Source organism: Ambystoma mexicanum, chromosome 5p (assembly GCF_040938575.1).
Source record: "Ambystoma mexicanum isolate Mex_15411 chromosome 5p, UKY_AmexF1_1, whole genome shotgun sequence".
NCBI classification, from domain to species: Eukaryota; Metazoa; Chordata; class Amphibia; order Caudata; family Ambystomatidae; genus Ambystoma; species Ambystoma mexicanum.
In genome coordinates, this window is record NC_090930.1 from 484,062,247 (window position 1) to 484,081,493 (window position 19,247).

Below are 19,247 nucleotides of genomic sequence, written 5' to 3' on the forward strand. Positions count from 1 at the left end.
TCAAAAGGAGGCAAATGGGTCCGGTATTATCCTACTCTTGCAACAAATCCGCTACAGATGGTCCCACCCATTCGGCCTGACCTTCACCTGGCAGGGCTCTCACCACAAGATTACAACCTGCGACCAAGGGATGGCCCTGCTGGGTCTGGAAGAGCAGCCCTCGGGGCCCCCGGCGGCAGGGGAAACTCACCCGAGTGTGCGAAAACCATGGGAATGGTCTACGGTCAGGCCTAAGAGAGCAAGGAAGAGGGAACAGGGAATTGTACCCAGGAATAATGTCAACAATGCGGAAGTGGCCCCCCCCCCCCGGATGTGGTTAGGGGGTCCACCAACGCTCTCGGAGGCACCGAAAAGTCCTGGAGGTCTTAGGCCGAGCCCGGGGAGGGCGCACGCCAATGTTGTTGTGTGGGGGGGTTCTGATCGCTCTGAAGGATGGTTTAGACCTTGCCATCACGGGACACAGAAAGACAACCAGGGGAGGTACTTAGCGGTGATTCTCGAGGGAAGGGCGGAGACCTTTACGGTGGCGACCCTTTATGCACCAAATCAGGCTCAGGATCCCTTCATTCAAAACGCTCTCACCCGCCTAGGGAAATTTGCCAGAGCTAACATTCTGCTAACGGGAGACTTCAACTTGGCATGGGACCCCTCGAGGGATAGGAGCTCGACTATATGGGCTACGCAAGGGAGACCCTTTGGAGATCTGGTAAATAAGATGCAAACCTTGGCATTGGTTGATGCATGGCGGAAACTCCATGGAAACAAAGAGGGGTACACTTTCTACTTGCACGCACACAGGGTTACACACTCGCATATCGACTACGTTTGGTTGTCAAAACCATTCTTAGGGAGAGTGACAGACATGGATATCGGTGCAATTGCCCTTGTGGATCATGCACCTCTTACCTTGTCAATAGCTAGATTGCGGGGGTCCCCCCGGTTTATGGAAGTGGAGATATCCGGTCTCGCTTTTCTTTTTTAGGAGCTAGAGGGGGTAATGGTAGAGTTCACTAAACACAACAACTGGGAGGACACGACCCCCCAAATTTGGTGGGATCCCCTGAAGGCAACCATTAGGGAGAAGATTATAGCTATTAAGGCCAGGGGGGAACGGGAGCTGAGGCTGGAGGAGCAACAACTGGAAGCCAAACTCAAAGGTATCATGGCTCAGATGGGCTATAAACAATCAGCAGCCATCAAAAGGGAATATAGGCAGTGAGAGGGCAGTTGAATCTTATACAGACAAGATCAGCCGAGCGTAATCTTCTACGGCTGCGGCAAAGATATTATACCAAAGAAAATAAATCTGATCGTCTTCTCGCCAGATTGCTAAGGAAGGAGATAGGAGACAAAACCATTTTGAAAATTAAAGGGGAGAGGGGGCAAGTATACACTAACCACCCAGACATAGAGAGCAAATTTTGAAAATTCTATGCAGACCTTTACAGTTCCGATAACCCGCCTCTCCCTGAGCAGGAGGTGTATCTAAATTTGATAGACCTGCGTCAGGTCTCGTCGGAAGATAGGGAGTTACTTGAGGGTGAGATAACCTCGGATGAAATTAGAAAGGTAATTAACAGCCTTCTTTCCAGCAAAGCGCCTGGCCCAGACGTGTTTGTACCCGAATTCTATAAAATACACAAAGACGTCTTAATCCCCTTCCTCACTAAATTGTTTAATTCCATAGGGTCCACCAAGGCCCTCCCTAAAACCATGGACAAAGCCAAAGTGATCCTAATCCATAAGAAGGATAAGGACCCAAACGAGTGTGGGTCCTACCGACCTATAGCTTTAATTAACGTGGATGCTAGAATTCACACCAAAGTCCTAGCGAACCGCTTAGACACAATCCTCCCCAAATTAATCCACACGGACCAATCGGGTTTTATTAGCGGCAGGCACACATCTGACAACGTAAGAAGATTGGCCCACCTTCTTGAAAAGACCCAGAAAAGGAATATCCCGGCCCTTCTGCTAGCAATCGATGCAGAGAAGGCGTTTGATCGGGTCGAATGCGTATTCCGATTTGCCGCCATGACCAAGATGGGCTTCGGTCCCGGCAACATCGACAGAATCAGGGCTAACTACCAAAATTCGGTTATTCGACTAGCAATCAATGCCCAAATCTCAGCCCCCATCCCGGTAGGAAGGGGCACAAAACAGCGCTGTCCAATGTCACCCCTTCTTTATGCTCTACAACTTGGAACCATTTCTAGCAGTGGTGAGGGCAGCCAGAGACAGAGGGAATTCCGTTTGGGGGCCACGTTCACAAGGTAGCAGCCTTTGCGGACGACATGATCCAGTCATTGACTCATCCTGGCTCTTCCCGGAGGGCGCTGGTTAGGGAGCTGGACCAGTTTGGCCGGGTGGCGGGGTTAGAAATTAATACGCACAAATCTGAGGTCCATTATCTTTCATTGTCAGACAGCATAGAGCAATATCTTAGAAGGGAGTACAAGTACAGATGGGTCGTCAACTCTTTAAAATATTTGGGAATATACCTAACCAAAATGGTAGAGGGTCTTTACAAAGCAAACTATCCCCCTCTTCTTCAGAAGCTTAAAACCAAAATGGTGGACTGGGGGCCCCTGGTGATATCCTGGCTGGATCACGTTAATGCTTTAAAAATGGCGGTTTTACCTCGGCTGCTAAACTATTTATTGGCCCTCTCGACACCAGTCCCGGTGTCCTCCTTTAGAGCTGTCCAGAAGATAACCAACCGGTTTGTCTGGAACCAGAAGCGCCCGAGGATGGTGGCTTCACTAATGAAGGCTCAGCCGGCCCGCGGGGCTGTGGGGGACCCGGACTTCAGGGTATATTACATGGCGGCTCAGATTCATGTTATCAGGGATTGGCAAAGGGATGACGGGGCGAAAGTCTGGAGGCTAATGGACAGAGCGGTGGTGGGAGGAAACTTGGAGGGGATACTGTGGCTAACAAGGCCTGACAGACCTATTCAAATGTACTGTAGTGCAATAATCGCGACAACGGACGAGGCTTGGGACCAAGCGGTAAATAGGGCGCTAATACCTCCTACCCATCCCCCTGCACCGCAACCCACAGTTCAACCCTGCATACACTCGAGCGCCGGCTTTTAACCCCTGGCATCAAGGGGGATGCAGGATGCTGCGAGACATGTTTATAGGAGACAAGGTTAAACTCATCGAGCAGTGTAAAAAGGATTTCTATATAGGCGAGACTCAGAGGTTTTCCTATCTCCAGATGAGGCACTGGCTTTCACATCCGATGGTTAAGCAAGCGGGGTCCCGTCCCCTTACTACTTTTGAGAGGTATCCAGACACGGACGCGGGGGATAAGGGGCTGCTGGCTTCCATTTATAAACACATTAAGCAAGGAGAAGCCTTGGCGTGCATAACCTACATGAAGAAATGGGAGGGGGATAAGGGGACAGCGATAGGAGAGCCAGCCTGGGAAAAGCTATGGGGGCAGATCCCCAAAATCACGAGGTCGATTCAGATTCAGGAGATGTGGCTGAAACTAATGCTGCAGTGGCCTTTAACCCCGGTCAAGCTAAATAAAATATTCCCCAATACGTCAAGGCTGTGTTGGAGGGGCTGCGGGGCAGTGGGGACCTGGGCTCACATCTGCTGGGAATGTCCAAAAATTGACCAGTTTTGGATACAGGTACAGCGGGCCGTCACCCAGGTCTTGGGAATCAGGGTAGGCCAGAGCAGAGGTCTGGACTTGATAGGTTTAAACGGGGCCCTAGCAACCCTCACAACGAGGGCAGACCGGAAACTTTACGTGATGATGATTATGTCGGCAGCTTCGGTCTTGGCCAGGAAATGGAAATCAGAAGAACCTCCACAAGCGCATGAATGGTTCGCTACAATCTGATCATATGTGGCCTTGGAATGGCTCACCTACACTATTCAGGGGGACCACATGCGGTTTGTCTCAGATTCGTCCAACTTGCTGTCATTCCTGAAAGCGGGGTCCCGTCGAGCATGGTGCCCCAAGGTCATTGAACTCCTTGGCATAATAAGACCGCAGGACGAGTCTGATCTGTGAAGAACAGCCACGGAGAGACCTACGGCGTGATTGGCCCGAGGAAATAGGTCACTGACTTCTTATAGTTGTGCAGCCTGGTTTATTATGCATGGTCACCAACTGGTGTGCTCTTGGATCCCAGGGGGTGGGGGCAGAGGTGGGAACAAGGGGGGGGGTTGTTGGGGGAGGGCCTTTTTGTTTCATGTAATCTGATAGAAATTAATAAAAACTTATTTGAAAAAGGTATATACTATGAAGCTACCCAGTGGAGAATCTTGGTTCCTCACCTGAGAAAGCAGAAAGGGCTCCAGTGGATTGAGCTAGACAACTCCCAACTGGCCCCAGCCACCGTTGTTGAATGGCTGTGGGTACCGAGGAAAAAGCTAATAAGGATATTGAGAGACCACATGGGACACATGGAGGGAAGGGGTCAACATGAGGGGAATCACTTTGTGGCCATACCCCCTGTGCCACATCTGGGTGCCCGGGGTCAGCAGAGAGGACATCCCCAGCCACGCCAGATTCCAGCCCCGGTTTGAAGCTGGTCTAGAGAGTGTGTGACAGCTCTGGAGGGCAGGGACCTTTGTCACAGTCTCGGAACTGAAGGAAGCATTGGGGCTAGGCCCCCTTCTCATCTTTCCCTTCCTACAACTCAAGGGAATTTTCATGAGAGACAAGTGGAAAGAAAGGATCCAGAGGGAACTCGCCCCCTTTGAAAAACCATTAAACTCGAGAACCGAAACTAAAGGGCTGATCTCCACTATGTATAGACAGTTGATAGAGGCCGGAAAAGGTTCAACCCCAAAACTGAAAAGTAGGTGGGAGAGAGACTCTGGGGAAGAGGTTGATCCTGACATGTGGGTGAAAATGTGTAAGGCCGCCTCCCGGGTCTCAATATCCATCCAGTATAAGTTCCATGCCATTAAACTTCTACATAGATGGCAGATGCCCCACACAGACTCTCAAAGATGTTTCAGGTGACAAGCCCATTGTGCTGGCGGGGATGTGGGGAAAATGCGGATTATTGGCACATGTGGTGGCGATGCCCCCGCATCAGAATCTTTTGGAACAAGGTTTTGGGGTGGATTAAGGACCTGGATGGGATTAAGCGTACCGCTGACCCCCTTCTAATATTGTTTGGATTTGAGGAAGGTGTGGATGAGCGTAAGAGAGTGACAGGATTGGCGGCTCCTCTGCAATTAGCTGCGCGTGCTGCCATAGTGATGAGGTGGAAGGGAAATCGGGTGCCAAGAAAGATTGAATGGGTGAATGTGGCTACCAACATTTGCATAATGGAGAACATAACCGCAGCACTCCATGGGAGTTCCACCCAATATGAACTTTTCTGGGGAGACTTTGTGAATAAATATGTCCAGAGATCCTGTTAACTTGCATCAGATGGGAATGATGACTCTGAACTACTACAAACGATATGGCATTCCCCAGAAGGAGACCATGATATCCGTTTTGATTAGATCGCAAAATAAGCGGCCGTACTTTCTAATGATAGCAATGTTTGATCTTCATGCACAAACCACGATCAAATAATTTATTATAAGGTAATTATCAACCAGAGGACACACCATTCCAGGGGGAGGCGGGGGGGGGGTGAGGGTGGTAAAGGTCACAATGCTGAAAGTTACTGATCCTAATATGTTCCTCAATCTGTACCTGTATTACTGTTCTTTTTGAATTGTTCTGAAAAACCAAATAGAAACAAATTTGAAAAAAATCTGCAATATGTCGAATGATGATGAACTCTTAAATCTTAATCAGTTGAATGAAGAATGTAAATCTCTCCTAGAAATCAAAGGAGCTGAACCGCATATGATCCCTAAACCAGGGTCGCCAACTAAAATATAAAAAAAATAACAAAAACAAGAAAATGCCTACAGCAAATTCACTGGTTCCTACTGATTTGGCAGAGCCATGCAATACTAACCTACCAGAAATTAGCAAGGTGTTGGGTCAGATTTAAAATAGCAATAACAGTGCCAAACAGACACACTTGTCAAATATTTCCCTATTGTAGGCAATAAAAAAATGTGGAGGTACTGAGCCTTCTAATATATTTCTTGTCGCCCATAAGCCTACCCCTGACAGCATGGATGATTTAAAGTCACCAAAAACGAAGATGGCTAGTGTAGCTTCAGAAACTTCAAAGGCAAACATAAGTAATGCGGACAAAACGCATTTTCAGCCTACTGTTGCACCACCCAATAATCTTCCCGCTTTTTTTATACCCCTCAACCTTCAGAAGGATGAGGGGTATAAAAAAAGACAGGTAATGCTGCACCTTGAGCGATATGAAACTGACAAAAGATTTAGCAGAAACTTCGGTGTACCTTTCAAGGAAACCATTTTTAAAGTCAGCACTTGGCAAAAGACTTTAGCCCCCCCCACCCCCCGCTAGTTATGGTCAACAGGGAGGACACTGAGGTTAGCCAAAACCGATTAAAGATAGGTGGATGAGCAGTCAAGGCTCAGAGTCAGGAGTGAGTGAGAGTGGTCAAGGGCGGTCTAGGGCTACAGAGAGTCCACCCAGAGTGGCACTCAATCATTCAAATTGGGCAGTTAATGTATGTTGGGGAGAATTCTCATAAATGGTTAATTTCCCTTACCTACTGAGTCCCTCAGCAGCTTTGCTGGATTTCTAGGATTTATTTATTTCACCTGGTAAGAGTGTGAGCCTTTTTACCCACTCTTACATGTGTTTTGCTATGTGTATTTCTACTTTTTGTGTGATCTGAGGCACTGGAGCCTCACCTACTCCATGGCACCATATTCTTTCATGTGTGTTACACAGCACCTTCAGTGCAGTGACACAGGTTTGTCTTTTAGACTTCCCATCGACTCCATTTTCTGGGGCTGACTACTGTACCCCAGAAAAGATAAAGTTGCCATTAACTTTATTTAGTCACTTCTACCACAGACCCAGTACACCCCATCTTACATGGAGTATTGGAAAGGGTTAAATCTTATCCCTTTTTGTCTGTGCATCTTGGAGCATTGCTTCGCTCCCTTTACATCAAGACTTAGCGGGTGGCAGCGGCATCTACCCTATTTTTTATACCGCAGTTATCTTAAATAACAATGGTTTTGTTTTAGGCTATCATAGTGGCCTCAAACATAAACCCGCTTGACCATATATACTTTATTACGGTTCCAGCTGGGTTTATTCACCATTTCGTTTTGTAAATGCCTTTCTCATGTTTTAATTTGCGCACCAAACCAGGTTTGGTCCCTTTGTTCATCGCCTTTTCTCGGGCTTCCACACAGAAGCCCTCCTTTAGACACCTGAGAGTCTGGGTAGGCATGATTCAAGGGAGGGGTTTTAGGACCGCTGCCATGGGTTCCCTTGTTAACTCAAGTCACACTCCTGTTTGATTGGCTGGGTGACTGTCCTTGCCAGGACAGCCACCCTGCTGTGTCATTGACAGCCAGGCTGTATGAATGGGTTAAAACCGCATAAAAAGCAGGTCTCTGGGACTGGAAGAGCAGAGTCGCCACTGGAACAAAAGAACCAACGAGGAACTGACGGAAGAGGATCCCTACAACGACTGAACTGCGCGGTGAAGCCCTGCTGCAGGTCCGAATCTTCAGATTCCGACGACAGAGAAGATCCTCCAGGAAACTTCTTCCCTTGAGCTGGTGGGACCAACCAGTTGGCCCAAACTGCAAGCCAGGACCCCTCCTCTGGTCGAATTCGCTGTACAGAGCAACAGTGGGCCAGATAGCCAGGAAGGTCAGACCCTGCTTGGGTTTTAAGGAGCGTACCTTTTATTTGTTGCTTTGCTCTGCTGCTGGTTTCTTCTCTGGGTCGTCCAGGACCCTCCAGTCTTCCTACTTCTGATCAGTCCGACAGTCGCTTCAGGACCGTGAGCCTGCAGGAACTACCAGGAACATCTGCCTCAGCTACAGCTCCCTCTCCGTTTTAAGGTACTGTCCAAATCCGGTTGTTCGTTTCGTTCAGCCGTGGTGAAAATGTTTGAAACCTTTCTCCAATCTGAGGGCTTGTCCTTCTCTTCTCTTTGAACTACCTTTTCTACCAGCCAACCTCGTCCGGAAACCGTGCCACGTACTTTACCACAAACTACCCTGAACTGTATTATCTTCAGCAAAAGACTTTTGACCTATTGACTTTGGCCCTAAGCCTTTACTATCTGAATTTATCATTGTAGTTCCTCTTGTTCGATTGCTCCGAGTACTTGTTGGTGTGATTCAATTTCAGTTAACTTTGTTTTTCCCTCCCTTTTTAATTGCTGGAGTGGCATTTTGGTCTCACTTCATTTTGTGAGCTTAACTTGTCTGGAACGTATTGGGAATTCTGTGGTGTATTGAGTGTGTGATTTTTAGACTGCTTATGATAGTGTAATGTTATACAACTGAAGAGTGAAATAAATGTATATTCTTTTACTTGAAAACATTGAGTCAGTGTTTGCCTGAATCATAGTAATTGCTGTACTTTTTCTAACTATTTGATACTGCTCACTTACTCTTGAGATAAGTCTGGCAGCTCTGCTACCACTTTAACTATGTAGTACAGGCTTGTACCAAAGGTGAAATTGTACTGTCACTTGTAGTCTTAATTGTGTGTGGTGTTCCCAAAGGGTACTTCATATAATTCTGCCTAACAATGTACAATATAGTCATTTATTTAGAGAACACACTAGAAGATGAAAATCACAGGCAGCCATTTCAATCAAGAATCATATAGATACACATGCACTTTTAGAGATAATATAATGTATTAATAGTCATCAGGTAAGAAATAAAATGCAAGAAAAAAAAGACAGAATCAGCACAACCCTAGCTCCTTATTTCTTAAGTCCAGCCCTAAAGTGTATGGGGTCTAGTGCCCAAAAGTCAAGGTTTCCAGTTACAGGAAGGGATTTCAAGAAAGATGCAGTGGCTGGGGTGGCGATACAAAATAGTTCAGAAAGTACTTTAAAGTGAAATAAGTATTTTCCCAAAATCGGGTAAATACTCCTCTCTATCCTAGTCCCAAGGTTATCCCTAGGGTAGGATCCATGGCTCAGTTTTGACGACCAAAGGTTAGGACAGAGGGAGGTTTGTACCTAATGTTACCCGATGGAGGGCATGGGGTGGAGGGGGCAGGAACTTATAAATTTACTTACCCTCCTTACTCCGATTCTTCCAGCTGACACTGTGGATCATCCTGAATTCGCTGGCGACATGTGCAGTGCTTTGTTCAGGTAAGAGTGCCAGGGGTCATGGTTGCGAGAGCTTCCCGTGTCAGGACAGCTTCCAATTGGAGAACCAAAATGATGGAAAATGAAGACTTCTGTAGGAAAGACCCACCCTTCCCCTTAGAACACCTCATAGAATGGAAGCAGATGAGTCACCGCGATCAGACAACGACTGGTGATCCTGCAGCGATGAGCACAAAAGCGGCTCCAGCGCAGCCTCCCTAGATGATAGGAAGCAGAAATTTCACGTGCAGGTTACTTATAGCACACACTGAGGAAGACCCACTAAGTTACAAGGCTCAACTCGGAACGGCGACTGCTGCAGCGAGTTAGCCTAGGAGGTAGATGGTCAGTCCACCGTGCAATCCAGGGACACTTGCAAAGTGCAGGTGCAGATCCTCAAGCAGGGGTCGAGACTAGTAGATCAGACAGAGGAGCAGGGCTTTACTGGCCCAATCACTGGAGCCGATGCTGTTCATCCTCAGGTCGTCAGCGGGCTGCTCTTTTTCGTGGGAATCTTGGCTCAAACATGGATCTGATGAATGGCTGCAGCAGTCCTACTTTTTCTGTTCGGGGCTGGAAGCAGGTTCGTGCCCAACAATGGTAAGGATCTGACACAGACAGACAGACTAATCAGTGTCACAATGACAATGAGAAAAACGCAGGGGACGCGAAGCAGAGGACTTTACTTCCCTTCAAAGGTAAAGACAGGTTCAAAAACAGGCAAAACAAATGGGATTCCATAAAAATCTATGGAGGGAAAGGTGCAAAAAGAAAATCTTTCCTAACAGTCAGTAACAGTGGTTCACACGAAAGCATGTGTAACTTGCTCAGGCGCCCGCCTGACGAGATGGCCACAAAAAATGGTGTTTTCAGTGTAAAATATCTCATGAGCACTGAATACAAAGGCTCATAAGGAGCCGTCATCAGGAAAGAGATGACCAAATTAAGGTCCGAATCCGGAACAATAAAAGTGGTTGGTGAGAAAATATTCACAAGACCCTTCTGAAAACTAGGCCAAAAGCTGAACAGAAAAGAACGAGCTGTGCTGAGGCAGCCTATTGAACAATGACAAAGAGGACAGATACCTCTTAATAGTGCCCACTTGCAAGCCTTGTCTGGCCTGAGGCAACAGGAATTCTATACCTACCAAAGTGGGACACAACAATGGGTCTGCACCCTCTCTCTACACCATGCCACACATCTTCTCCACAGGCACCCGTAAATAGAGCTCAAAGAAGGCCTATGTGCAACCAGTAGCACCTCCAAAACCTTGTCTGTCATCCCAGCCTTTATACCTCAGCCTCTCAAGAGCACGCATGCAGATTGGGAGTTCTTGTGAAGCACCAGTCCTTCCAACTGGGACAACAGGTCTGATCTCCCAGTAGGCCAGCAATGTGGGCAAATAGCTAACTCCAGAAGGTCCAGGTACCACATTTTCCTCACCCAATCTTGGGCAATTAGGATCAGGTGAGCCCAGAACCTTTGGACCTCCGGTACCCCCAATGCCTTCCTCTGGGGAAATTCCCTGGAGCAGAACTGTTTGCACTTTGAGTTGCCGTAAACGGGTCCATTGATGGGATTCACCAGAGGGAGTCTATAAACCCAGAGGTCATTTTGGGGATCTGGCACTCATGAGAGACCAAACCCTGCCCGCTGAGGGTTTAAACCCATTCTCTTTCCCCGCTAGATGAGCTGTGGAGATTGAGATTCTCTTCTTAAGCATCCAGACACGAAGCCGCATGGCCTTCCTGCACAAGGGCAACAACAGCACACATCCTGTTGTTGAGGTGATGCATTGCCACTGTTGTCTGTCAAAACCAGGATATTTTCCCCTCAGATTAATGGCGCAAAAGTGGTCAGAGGTAGCCTGGCCACTCTCAGCTCTACTAGATTCATGTGCCAATGGCACCTAGGACCAAGGCCTGCTCACCTGTAATTTCCCACAAAGAGTAACAACCCGTAGAACCTCTGGTCAATGTAACCAGAACAGCTCCCCCGCCATCATATTCTCCCTGGTGGCACACCAAGACATACCGTGTGCCACAGTCCTAGATAGCCAGAGGAAAATCTGTCATTTTGCTTGATTACTCTGACCACTGTGAGAAACCAGGTGGTGTCTCACCCGCTAGTCCCTGTGGATCTCGCTGTCTCTCCCAGGTAGCCGGTGCACAGCCATCGCCTTTGGATCCAGACCCTGGGGGTGGACCAGTGCAGGGGAGTGGGACAATGGATGGTAAAACGCAGTATTCCTCCGCCTGTAACACCTTTGCCACATCCTACCAGGGAGGATATGTGGAAACTTTAACCTCTCCCCTTTTCCCTTCACAAACACTTCCACATGGACAGTATGCTCTGGGAGAAAACAGACTGACACCCAAGCAGTGTACCTGACAGGTCCCGCTACTATGGTCAGGCGAAGTCAGACAATTACTGACAACAACTCACACCTGACTTCCATTAAACTTCAACACACAGATAAAAGGCGGAGCATGAGAGCACACTCCGAGTGAGGCACACGGAGGACCAGAAGTTTCAAGTCGGCAGCTGAAGGAGGTGAGAAAGGCGGCAAACCAAGAAGGGTTCACAAGGAGGTAAATACCCTTGACCTTTTCGGCAAGAAACTTACTTCCAAGAAACATTTGAGTCAGAAAACGCAAGGCCAGGAAACCAGACTGAAGAATCCTGCATTTTGTGTCCGAGATACCGGAGGCCCTCCCGCGTAACCGACCAAGGCGAGGAGGAGCAGCAGCCGCTGTGGTATAGTCCTTGGCTACAAGAACAAAGAAGCGCCAGAGAGATCAAACACAGCAGGCTAGTTGAGGAGACTGATGCAAGACCGGTCTGTGTTGAAGTCAAAGTTGCAAGCGGCAACATTGTAGAACAAGTGCTGGAACGAACATTGTTAAATGCGTTTGATGAAAGATGCAAGTAAAGCTAAACGGCTGATGAATTTCTGAACTTGAAAAGGAAAGATACGATACTGTTGACAGAGTGTTCCGGCACCGTGAATGTGCTCAATCGAAGGTCTCTGTCAGGTATCCCGCAAAGAAGTGGTAGAAACGAAAGTAGAAGATTGATCAGAACATAGTGCAAAGTGAATCATAGTGGTCCTGCAACGGTTTAAGCAAAACCCATTGCACATTCGAAAGTCTTCGATGTTGATATCAAGAGGAAACCACAGAAAAGTGAGATTACATGGTCCAAGCCCGAACGAGGGAGACCAAATGTGAATACTGTGCAAAAGGGACCCGAGCCCGAACGAGGGAGATCCATGGTCAGAGCCCGAACGAGGGAGACCAAGTGTAAACAGTGTGGTAAAAAGGGTGTCCAAGCCTGAAGGAGAGAGACCCGTGATTAACAATGGAAGCGAGAACTTGTACATGTGAAGATCCTGATAAGAGTGGAACATTGATATTTCTTTGTTATGACAGGCCCTCTGTAGCAAGAGACTGTTATTGGAAAAGAGGCTTTGGCAGAAGGCCCCGATACCCATGCTTTGAACTGTATCCTCGTGGCAGAGAAGCCAGAGCATGTGTGAAGCTCGAATGTGCCACCTTGCCCCATGCTGAAACCGTGGGTAAGGGAAGCCAATTGCTCAACCGTCCTGACATTATTTATTGAACACTTTTCTTTTTGCATACACAATTGTCCCACACTCTTTTGTATTTAAAAGTAACGATGGCAATAAGTTTATTAGTATATTCCCTTTTATTCTGACAGAGACTCGACTAGGACTGTGTTGTTATTATTATTTGATGGTCATAGCTTGCTCTCATCCTTAGATTTAGGTTAGATAGGCGTTCACACAACCCACTGAAGTTCAATAAACACCCTTCAACTGTGATCACCTGGGTCTGTCTTCACTGTTTGGTACCATGCCTTCCTTACAGCACTGACCTCGAAAGAAGCAAACGAGGGAAGTGAATCCAAAGCCTGGCCACTCGTGCCAAGAAAAAGCAGGAGGCCATAAGGCCAAGGAGCCAGAAAAACACTGAAGCCAGTAAGATGCTTGTGTACTCAAAACATGTGACCTTTTGTCCAATGTTGGTGACTCTTCTCTGGGGATGCGGTGGCAGGGGGAACAGCTGGGGGGGGGGGGGGAAGAGAGCAAAAGCCTTCCCCCACCAGAGCACCTCTGCTGGTGTTGTGTGCAAGTTCTGAAAATTTAGGGCGAAGCCCAAGCTACGCAGTAGTAATCAAGTCTCCATAACATGTCTAAAAACATGCTCCAAGTATCGACCTCAGATGAGCCAGTCATCTAAGTATGGGAAGACAAAGACCCCAGATCTCCAGAGATGTGTTGCACACCACCACTCATCAGCATGCTGAACACCCTGGGTCTAGAAGTCAAGCCAAAAGGGAGCTCTTTGAATTGGTAATGAGTGCCCCCCCGCCCAATTACAAATCTATGGAAGCACCTGTGCTTCTGATTGATCGCCACATGAAAATAGACGTTGTGCAACTCTAACAAAACACACCAGTCCGAGGATTGCAGAACCTGGAGAATCTCATAGAATTACCATCCTGACTCCATTGTCATAATTATTTGGTCACCATCAAATAGCAGGAGTACTAGCCAGTGCCTCTCTCCAGGGTGCCACTTCCTCCATTGCTCCCTTTAGCAACAGGGATCTCAACTAGTCCTAGAGCTCTGGCTCCGACTGCTGAATTAGATAAACTGGTGGTCTGTCTGAAAGCGTCAGAAATAGCAGACAATAGCCTTGTTCTACCAAGTGGAGAACCAGTCATCTGATGTGATCTTCTTGCCACCTGCTGAAATGATGGAGAAGCATGAGGGGACAACTCAAAAGGGATTATGAGCCTGTCTGCGCAGCCAAAGTTGAAGAAGTCTGGCTTTTCATTGCCCATGCCGGTGCGTGAGAACCTGTTCTATCCTTGCTTAGCCCAGGGAAAAATGTCATTTCACAAAGGAGATGTAGAGACAGAATGCTCTGCCTCTTGCGCTGAATGAGAAAGAGTGGGATTTGTAAGGCTGTTGGACCGCCAGCTACAATGGTTATCCTTGACTCCTTACATTTCTCTAGGCCCAATAAGTTGCTCGCCATTGAAGGCCATGTCAAGAAACTGACTGTACCTCAGCTGAAAAGCCAGAACTTCTAAGGTATGAAACCATACAGAGGGCTGCTGATGTTCTCATGGCTCTGCCAACAGAATTTGCTGTGTCGAGGCCAGCCTAAAGGGCTTGGATAATCACTTCCTTCCCAACAATTAATGTGCAAAACAGACAACAACTCTGACCTCTAGCAGGTAAGCGGCTGCCTCCGAAACCATGTTATATTGCAATGGGAGAATTTTGACAAAGCGCAGGAGTATTTAGCCGCCTTTAGCGCCTTGCAGAAAAATCTTCTTTAACAGCGTGTTTGTCTTTTTCAAATCCATGTTCGTTGGGGGAATTCAACATCAACTAGTTTACTGTCACAGCCTTTGCCACAAGCCTCTCATGGGATGCATCTGTGGAAAAGACCAGCCGATCATTTCTGGCGTGTTTATATTATTTTGTGAACAGAGACTGGGGCCCTCTCAACTTTACACCTCTCCTTTGGGGCCAGACTGGCTAGGGAAAACACTCAGGTAGGCCTCCAACCGCAGTTTATCGAAGGGAGTTGAGTTGTCCCCATTCCCCCCAAACCCGTTCAACAGGGTCAGGTCACGGACCCTTTCACACATGCCTGTTTTGGACCAGAGATTGGTTCTTGCTGGCCTTATCAGTAAAGCTTTTGTGGAGATCATAACGGTTGCAGCATTAATCCCTAAAGCTCTCAGAGTGTATTATAATACATGTTAGTGATTAAGAGTACCAGGAACCCCATGTACTACTCCAAGTAATAAAGGTTAACCGCACCAATTATAGCCAACAGAGGTCTGCACAGAAGAAATTAAATCCAATATTATGGCAGTAAGATTTCAGAAAGCCTCGGGAAATCTGGTCTACGGTCGGAAAAACTAAATCTGAAGGTTACGGTTAGACGTTACCATAAATTATGAAACAGTAACACGAGGAAGGAACCAAATTGGGGTTTGCGTTCACCATTGATTGAGGTAGTGTAGGCAGTAAAGGCACCGGGAGTGCCATCTTCCAGGAAAATGTTCCATAGTCCACATCCTGGGCAGATCCTGAACAGAGGCGTCGAGTCTCCTTTGTCTTCGGCCATGTCCACGGAGGGTAGGCCTCGAGAATCTTCTGGAATCCTCCAAGAAGTGAAGTTGGACGAAAATATGCCCTTGAGGGGCATAGAAGCTTCTGAAAACGGGTCCCCGTTAATCGGATGATGAATCGGTGGAGCTTGAGGCTCAATTGACCGAAAAAAATGGAGAAAACTCTCTGAAAAGATGCAGTAGACACTTGAGAGCTATAGCACAAGGACTCCCAACACTTGAACGTGCAGTAAAAATCAGAAGATGGCTGCCAGAGGAGGGGTTTAGGTAGAGGACCGTCATTGGGTGGGGGCAGTATGGCCCAGAGACCAGTGATTGGTTATTAGGGGAAAGACAGTTCAGAAACGAAACTGCAACTGTTTTTTTCATGAATCCATGCCAGATCCCATGCTGGAGAATTGTTCTTTTATAACACGCTTAATACCATCCAGTGGTTTCGAAGCGCAGGATCTGGATTCAAACCTGCGTTGCGCTGCGCTGTCTTGCTTTCAAGACAAATGCATTGCCTTTGAGCCATCCTTCCTCCACAGGTAGGATAGTACACCTTGGCATAGGTCCCAGAACAGCTACTGGTGTGCTTTCCCTTGCGCCTAGCAACATTTGAGTACAGTCGCATTAGAAATGCCATGTCATATGATATATCATTCATCATAATAGTGTAGTCCAGATTAGGCTATTAAAATGAGGTTCTGAAACCTTTCCTTTTCTTCATATTTGTTCAGAGATCTCTTCTTATGAAGGTGCTCAACAGACCCTAGATAAGAGGAGATGGTAATTGATACCAGATAAAGTCTGGATTATCTTGAAGTGCTTGTGCACTTGCTTTTTTGGCATTGACTGTTAGGAAGTCATGAATTGCATCCATTAATTTTGAGGAAGAAGAGTAGGAATGAGATAGCAATTTAAAAGCACACAAACCAATCAGTTAAATAATTCCACATAAATCCTGCTGGTATTAAAACAAAATACATAGCTTCAAAAAGAATATAAAAGGGATAGTGGTCCTAATTTAGACTCTGAAACTGCAAGCAAATCCCTTCTGATGCTTTCTAACTGCAAAAGGCTTGGTGTACTACCCTTTGGTTTAATACAGAAGGATAAGGAAGTTAAATTGTTACATTGATTTAAGTTAATGAACTACTTAGCATTTTCTTTTGTTTCCCCCTTGTTGGTTTGGCAGTCTGGAGGAAAGACCTGTGGTGTGCTGCTAGTATGAATAGGCAGACAGTACATTCTTAAATTCAACAAAGGAAACTGTTCACCTCTCAAAATACTTGCAGACAATTTATTTACCTGTATAAGGTATCAGGCTGAAGATTCTCTAGTGTATATCTACTGACGTTGGCTACAGCTACAAGCTGTTTTTCTCCATATTCTATGTTATATCCAGTAATCTCCATCCCATGACAACAAGGTTCCGTCCATTGAATAGCAAGGCAGGTTGACTGTGCACTAAGAGGTATTTCCAATTCTTGCTCGTCAAGTACCTGTAGCACCGACACTGCTGCTGGTGCAGATACGGGAGTGGTCACAATACCAATTTCGCCAAACAATCCCATTCCAGCCTCATTTGCAGCCTGCAAAAGAATATGTAAATACATAAATGCTTTAAGAATAGAGGGTAGTTATTGATAACGTGCATTTGTGCAACTTATACGACAAAAAAGGCCATATAAAAACGCAAAGTAAAATGTGAGAATAATACCCTACTTCAGGGGTAATTAATTAAAAACACATGTATAAACCACTTACACCCGACTGTGAATTTACACACTTTCTCAGGTTAACATTATTATTATGTTCTCACCACCCTTAATATAGCAACCAAAACCAACTTATTTAGGATTCCATTCTTTCAGCATGCATTGCTTCAGGTACTCGCTCTAACCCAAACTAAGTACTGTTCTTTTCTTGTATCCTATGCATTCAACTACACTCCCCTCTCGGATCCCAACAGGGCTTTGAAAATTCTTTGATAGGGATTTCCTGGTCCCCTACCACCACGAATAAGCATGGCATGTGCAAGCTAATGGAGTGAGCTGAACGGTAGACTGCAAACTGCAAGGTTTGTGGAATCGCAGTTAAAATGAAATACCTTGGGCGCACAACTGCAGCAGATACGTAAACCATGGTCTCCAAGGCCAGTGGGGGGCATTCAGGGTGGGTATGCAACCCAATGAAGCACAGAACTTGCGCAGGGTCCGTTGGAGCAAAGGGGTGGGCGGGAACGCATCACAGCTGCAGCTATGACAACAGATCTGGAAGGCATCTCCCAGAGACCCCCCCCACCCCCGACACCATCATGGCCATGAAGCAAACTGGGGACACTTGGAACTTAGAGGGATGTGAACAAGTCCAGGTCTGCGAAACCCCCCACCCCCCAAAACCGGAACACAAACAACAAAGAGTCTGTGTGCAACTTCCACTTGTAGGGGTTGAACCCCAAGCAGCTCAGCTGGTCCGCTTCTGCATTGCTGTCCCCCGGTAGGTGGACTGCTGAAATCCAGGACCCATTCCCAGATGGATAACCCCTCCCTGCAGAGGTGGAGAGAACGGGTGCCACTCTGCTCGTTCAGGTAAAACATCCTATTAGAATTGTCTGTCCTGACCAGAACAGACCTGTCCTTGAGGGGCAAAAACGCCTTGATGTCCAAGCCCACTGCCCTGAGCTCGAACAGATTGATATGCAGGAGGGCTTCCATACTGGACCATGAACTATGAACCGCATAGCCCTCCAGAGTAGCCCCCAGCCCAAAAGGGAGGAGTCCATTGTCACCACCAGGGCAGGCTTCAGTCGGGTGAAGAGGGCTCCCACTGAAACAAAATTGCCATCCACCAGCAAAGATCAGGCACTAGGAGCATTGCTATTGGGACCAATTGGACGCCAGGTGGAGCGGAGGCCAGTGAGAACGCAGGAGGCCATCAGGCCCAAAATGTGCTGGAACCACCAAGCCGAGGTGGGCAATTAGGCTAGAAAGTGCCCCACCTCCATGGTAGTATTCCAACACACCCCTGGGAATAACAATTCCTGAGATGGTCACAACTGTGACTTCCTCCGGTTGAGGGAGAACCCCAGCTGATGAATGATATCTGCTAATCTCTGGCAGGAGTGCACCACCCCTTTGGGTGACCGCGCCCTCACCAGCTAGTCCAAATAAAGGTACAGATGATGGCCATCCAAGCGGAAAAGGCCTGCCACTGCGTTCATCAAATTCGTGAAGACATGAGGGACTGAGTTCAGGCCGAAAGGCAGAAGCTTGCACTGAAAGTGGTACGACAACCTTGAACCACAGAAACCTCTGATGCGGTTGGCAGCTAGGAATATGCAGGTATGCATCCTTGAGGTCCAGGGAACACATCCAGACCCTGCACAGAGACTCATCTATGTGCGCGGGAGTAATCATCTTGAAGCGTTACAGCGGTAAAGACAGATATAGAAATGACGGGCCTCAGGCCAGCCTGGTTGTTCTTGGGTACCACAAAAATCCTGGAATAGTACCCGGAGCCCCTGTCTACAAGAGGAACCGATTCTATCGTCTGCATCTCCAAGAGTGATAGGACCTCCCGTAAAAGACCAGGGGATCTGATCCAACATAGAGGAGAAGAGGATGGTAGAGGCAAAGGACGAGGAAGCCTGTGTAGACTACAGATAGGATCCACAGATTGCTGAAAAGACGCTTCCATGTGTCCTGGAACAGAGCCAAACGGCCCCCCACTGGTGAGCTGTGTTACCTGACCTTGACGTCACTGCTTCTTAGCATCAGAGGAGGGGGGAACAGAACAACACGTGCAATGTCCTCAGCTGCATCCTACTGTTGCTGCTGGGCGACCTGTGAGGCCCCTGTG

The 19,247-nt window shown here is 47.4% G+C and overlaps 1 protein-coding gene across 2 annotated transcripts in view; it reads right to left on the minus strand.

Annotated features, from left to right (window-relative positions):
- LOC138481032 (fibronectin type-III domain-containing protein 3a-like) overlaps positions 1-19,247 on the minus strand; it is a 2,755,868-nt gene that overhangs the window by 584,405 nt on the left and 2,152,216 nt on the right. For both annotated transcript variants that reach the window (XM_069612893.1, XM_069612892.1), the window contains one exon: positions 16,695-16,978. In XM_069612893.1, coding sequence (XP_069468994.1) covers positions 16,695-16,978 — 284 coding nt within the window. The remainder of the gene's footprint in view (positions 1-16,694; positions 16,979-19,247) is intronic.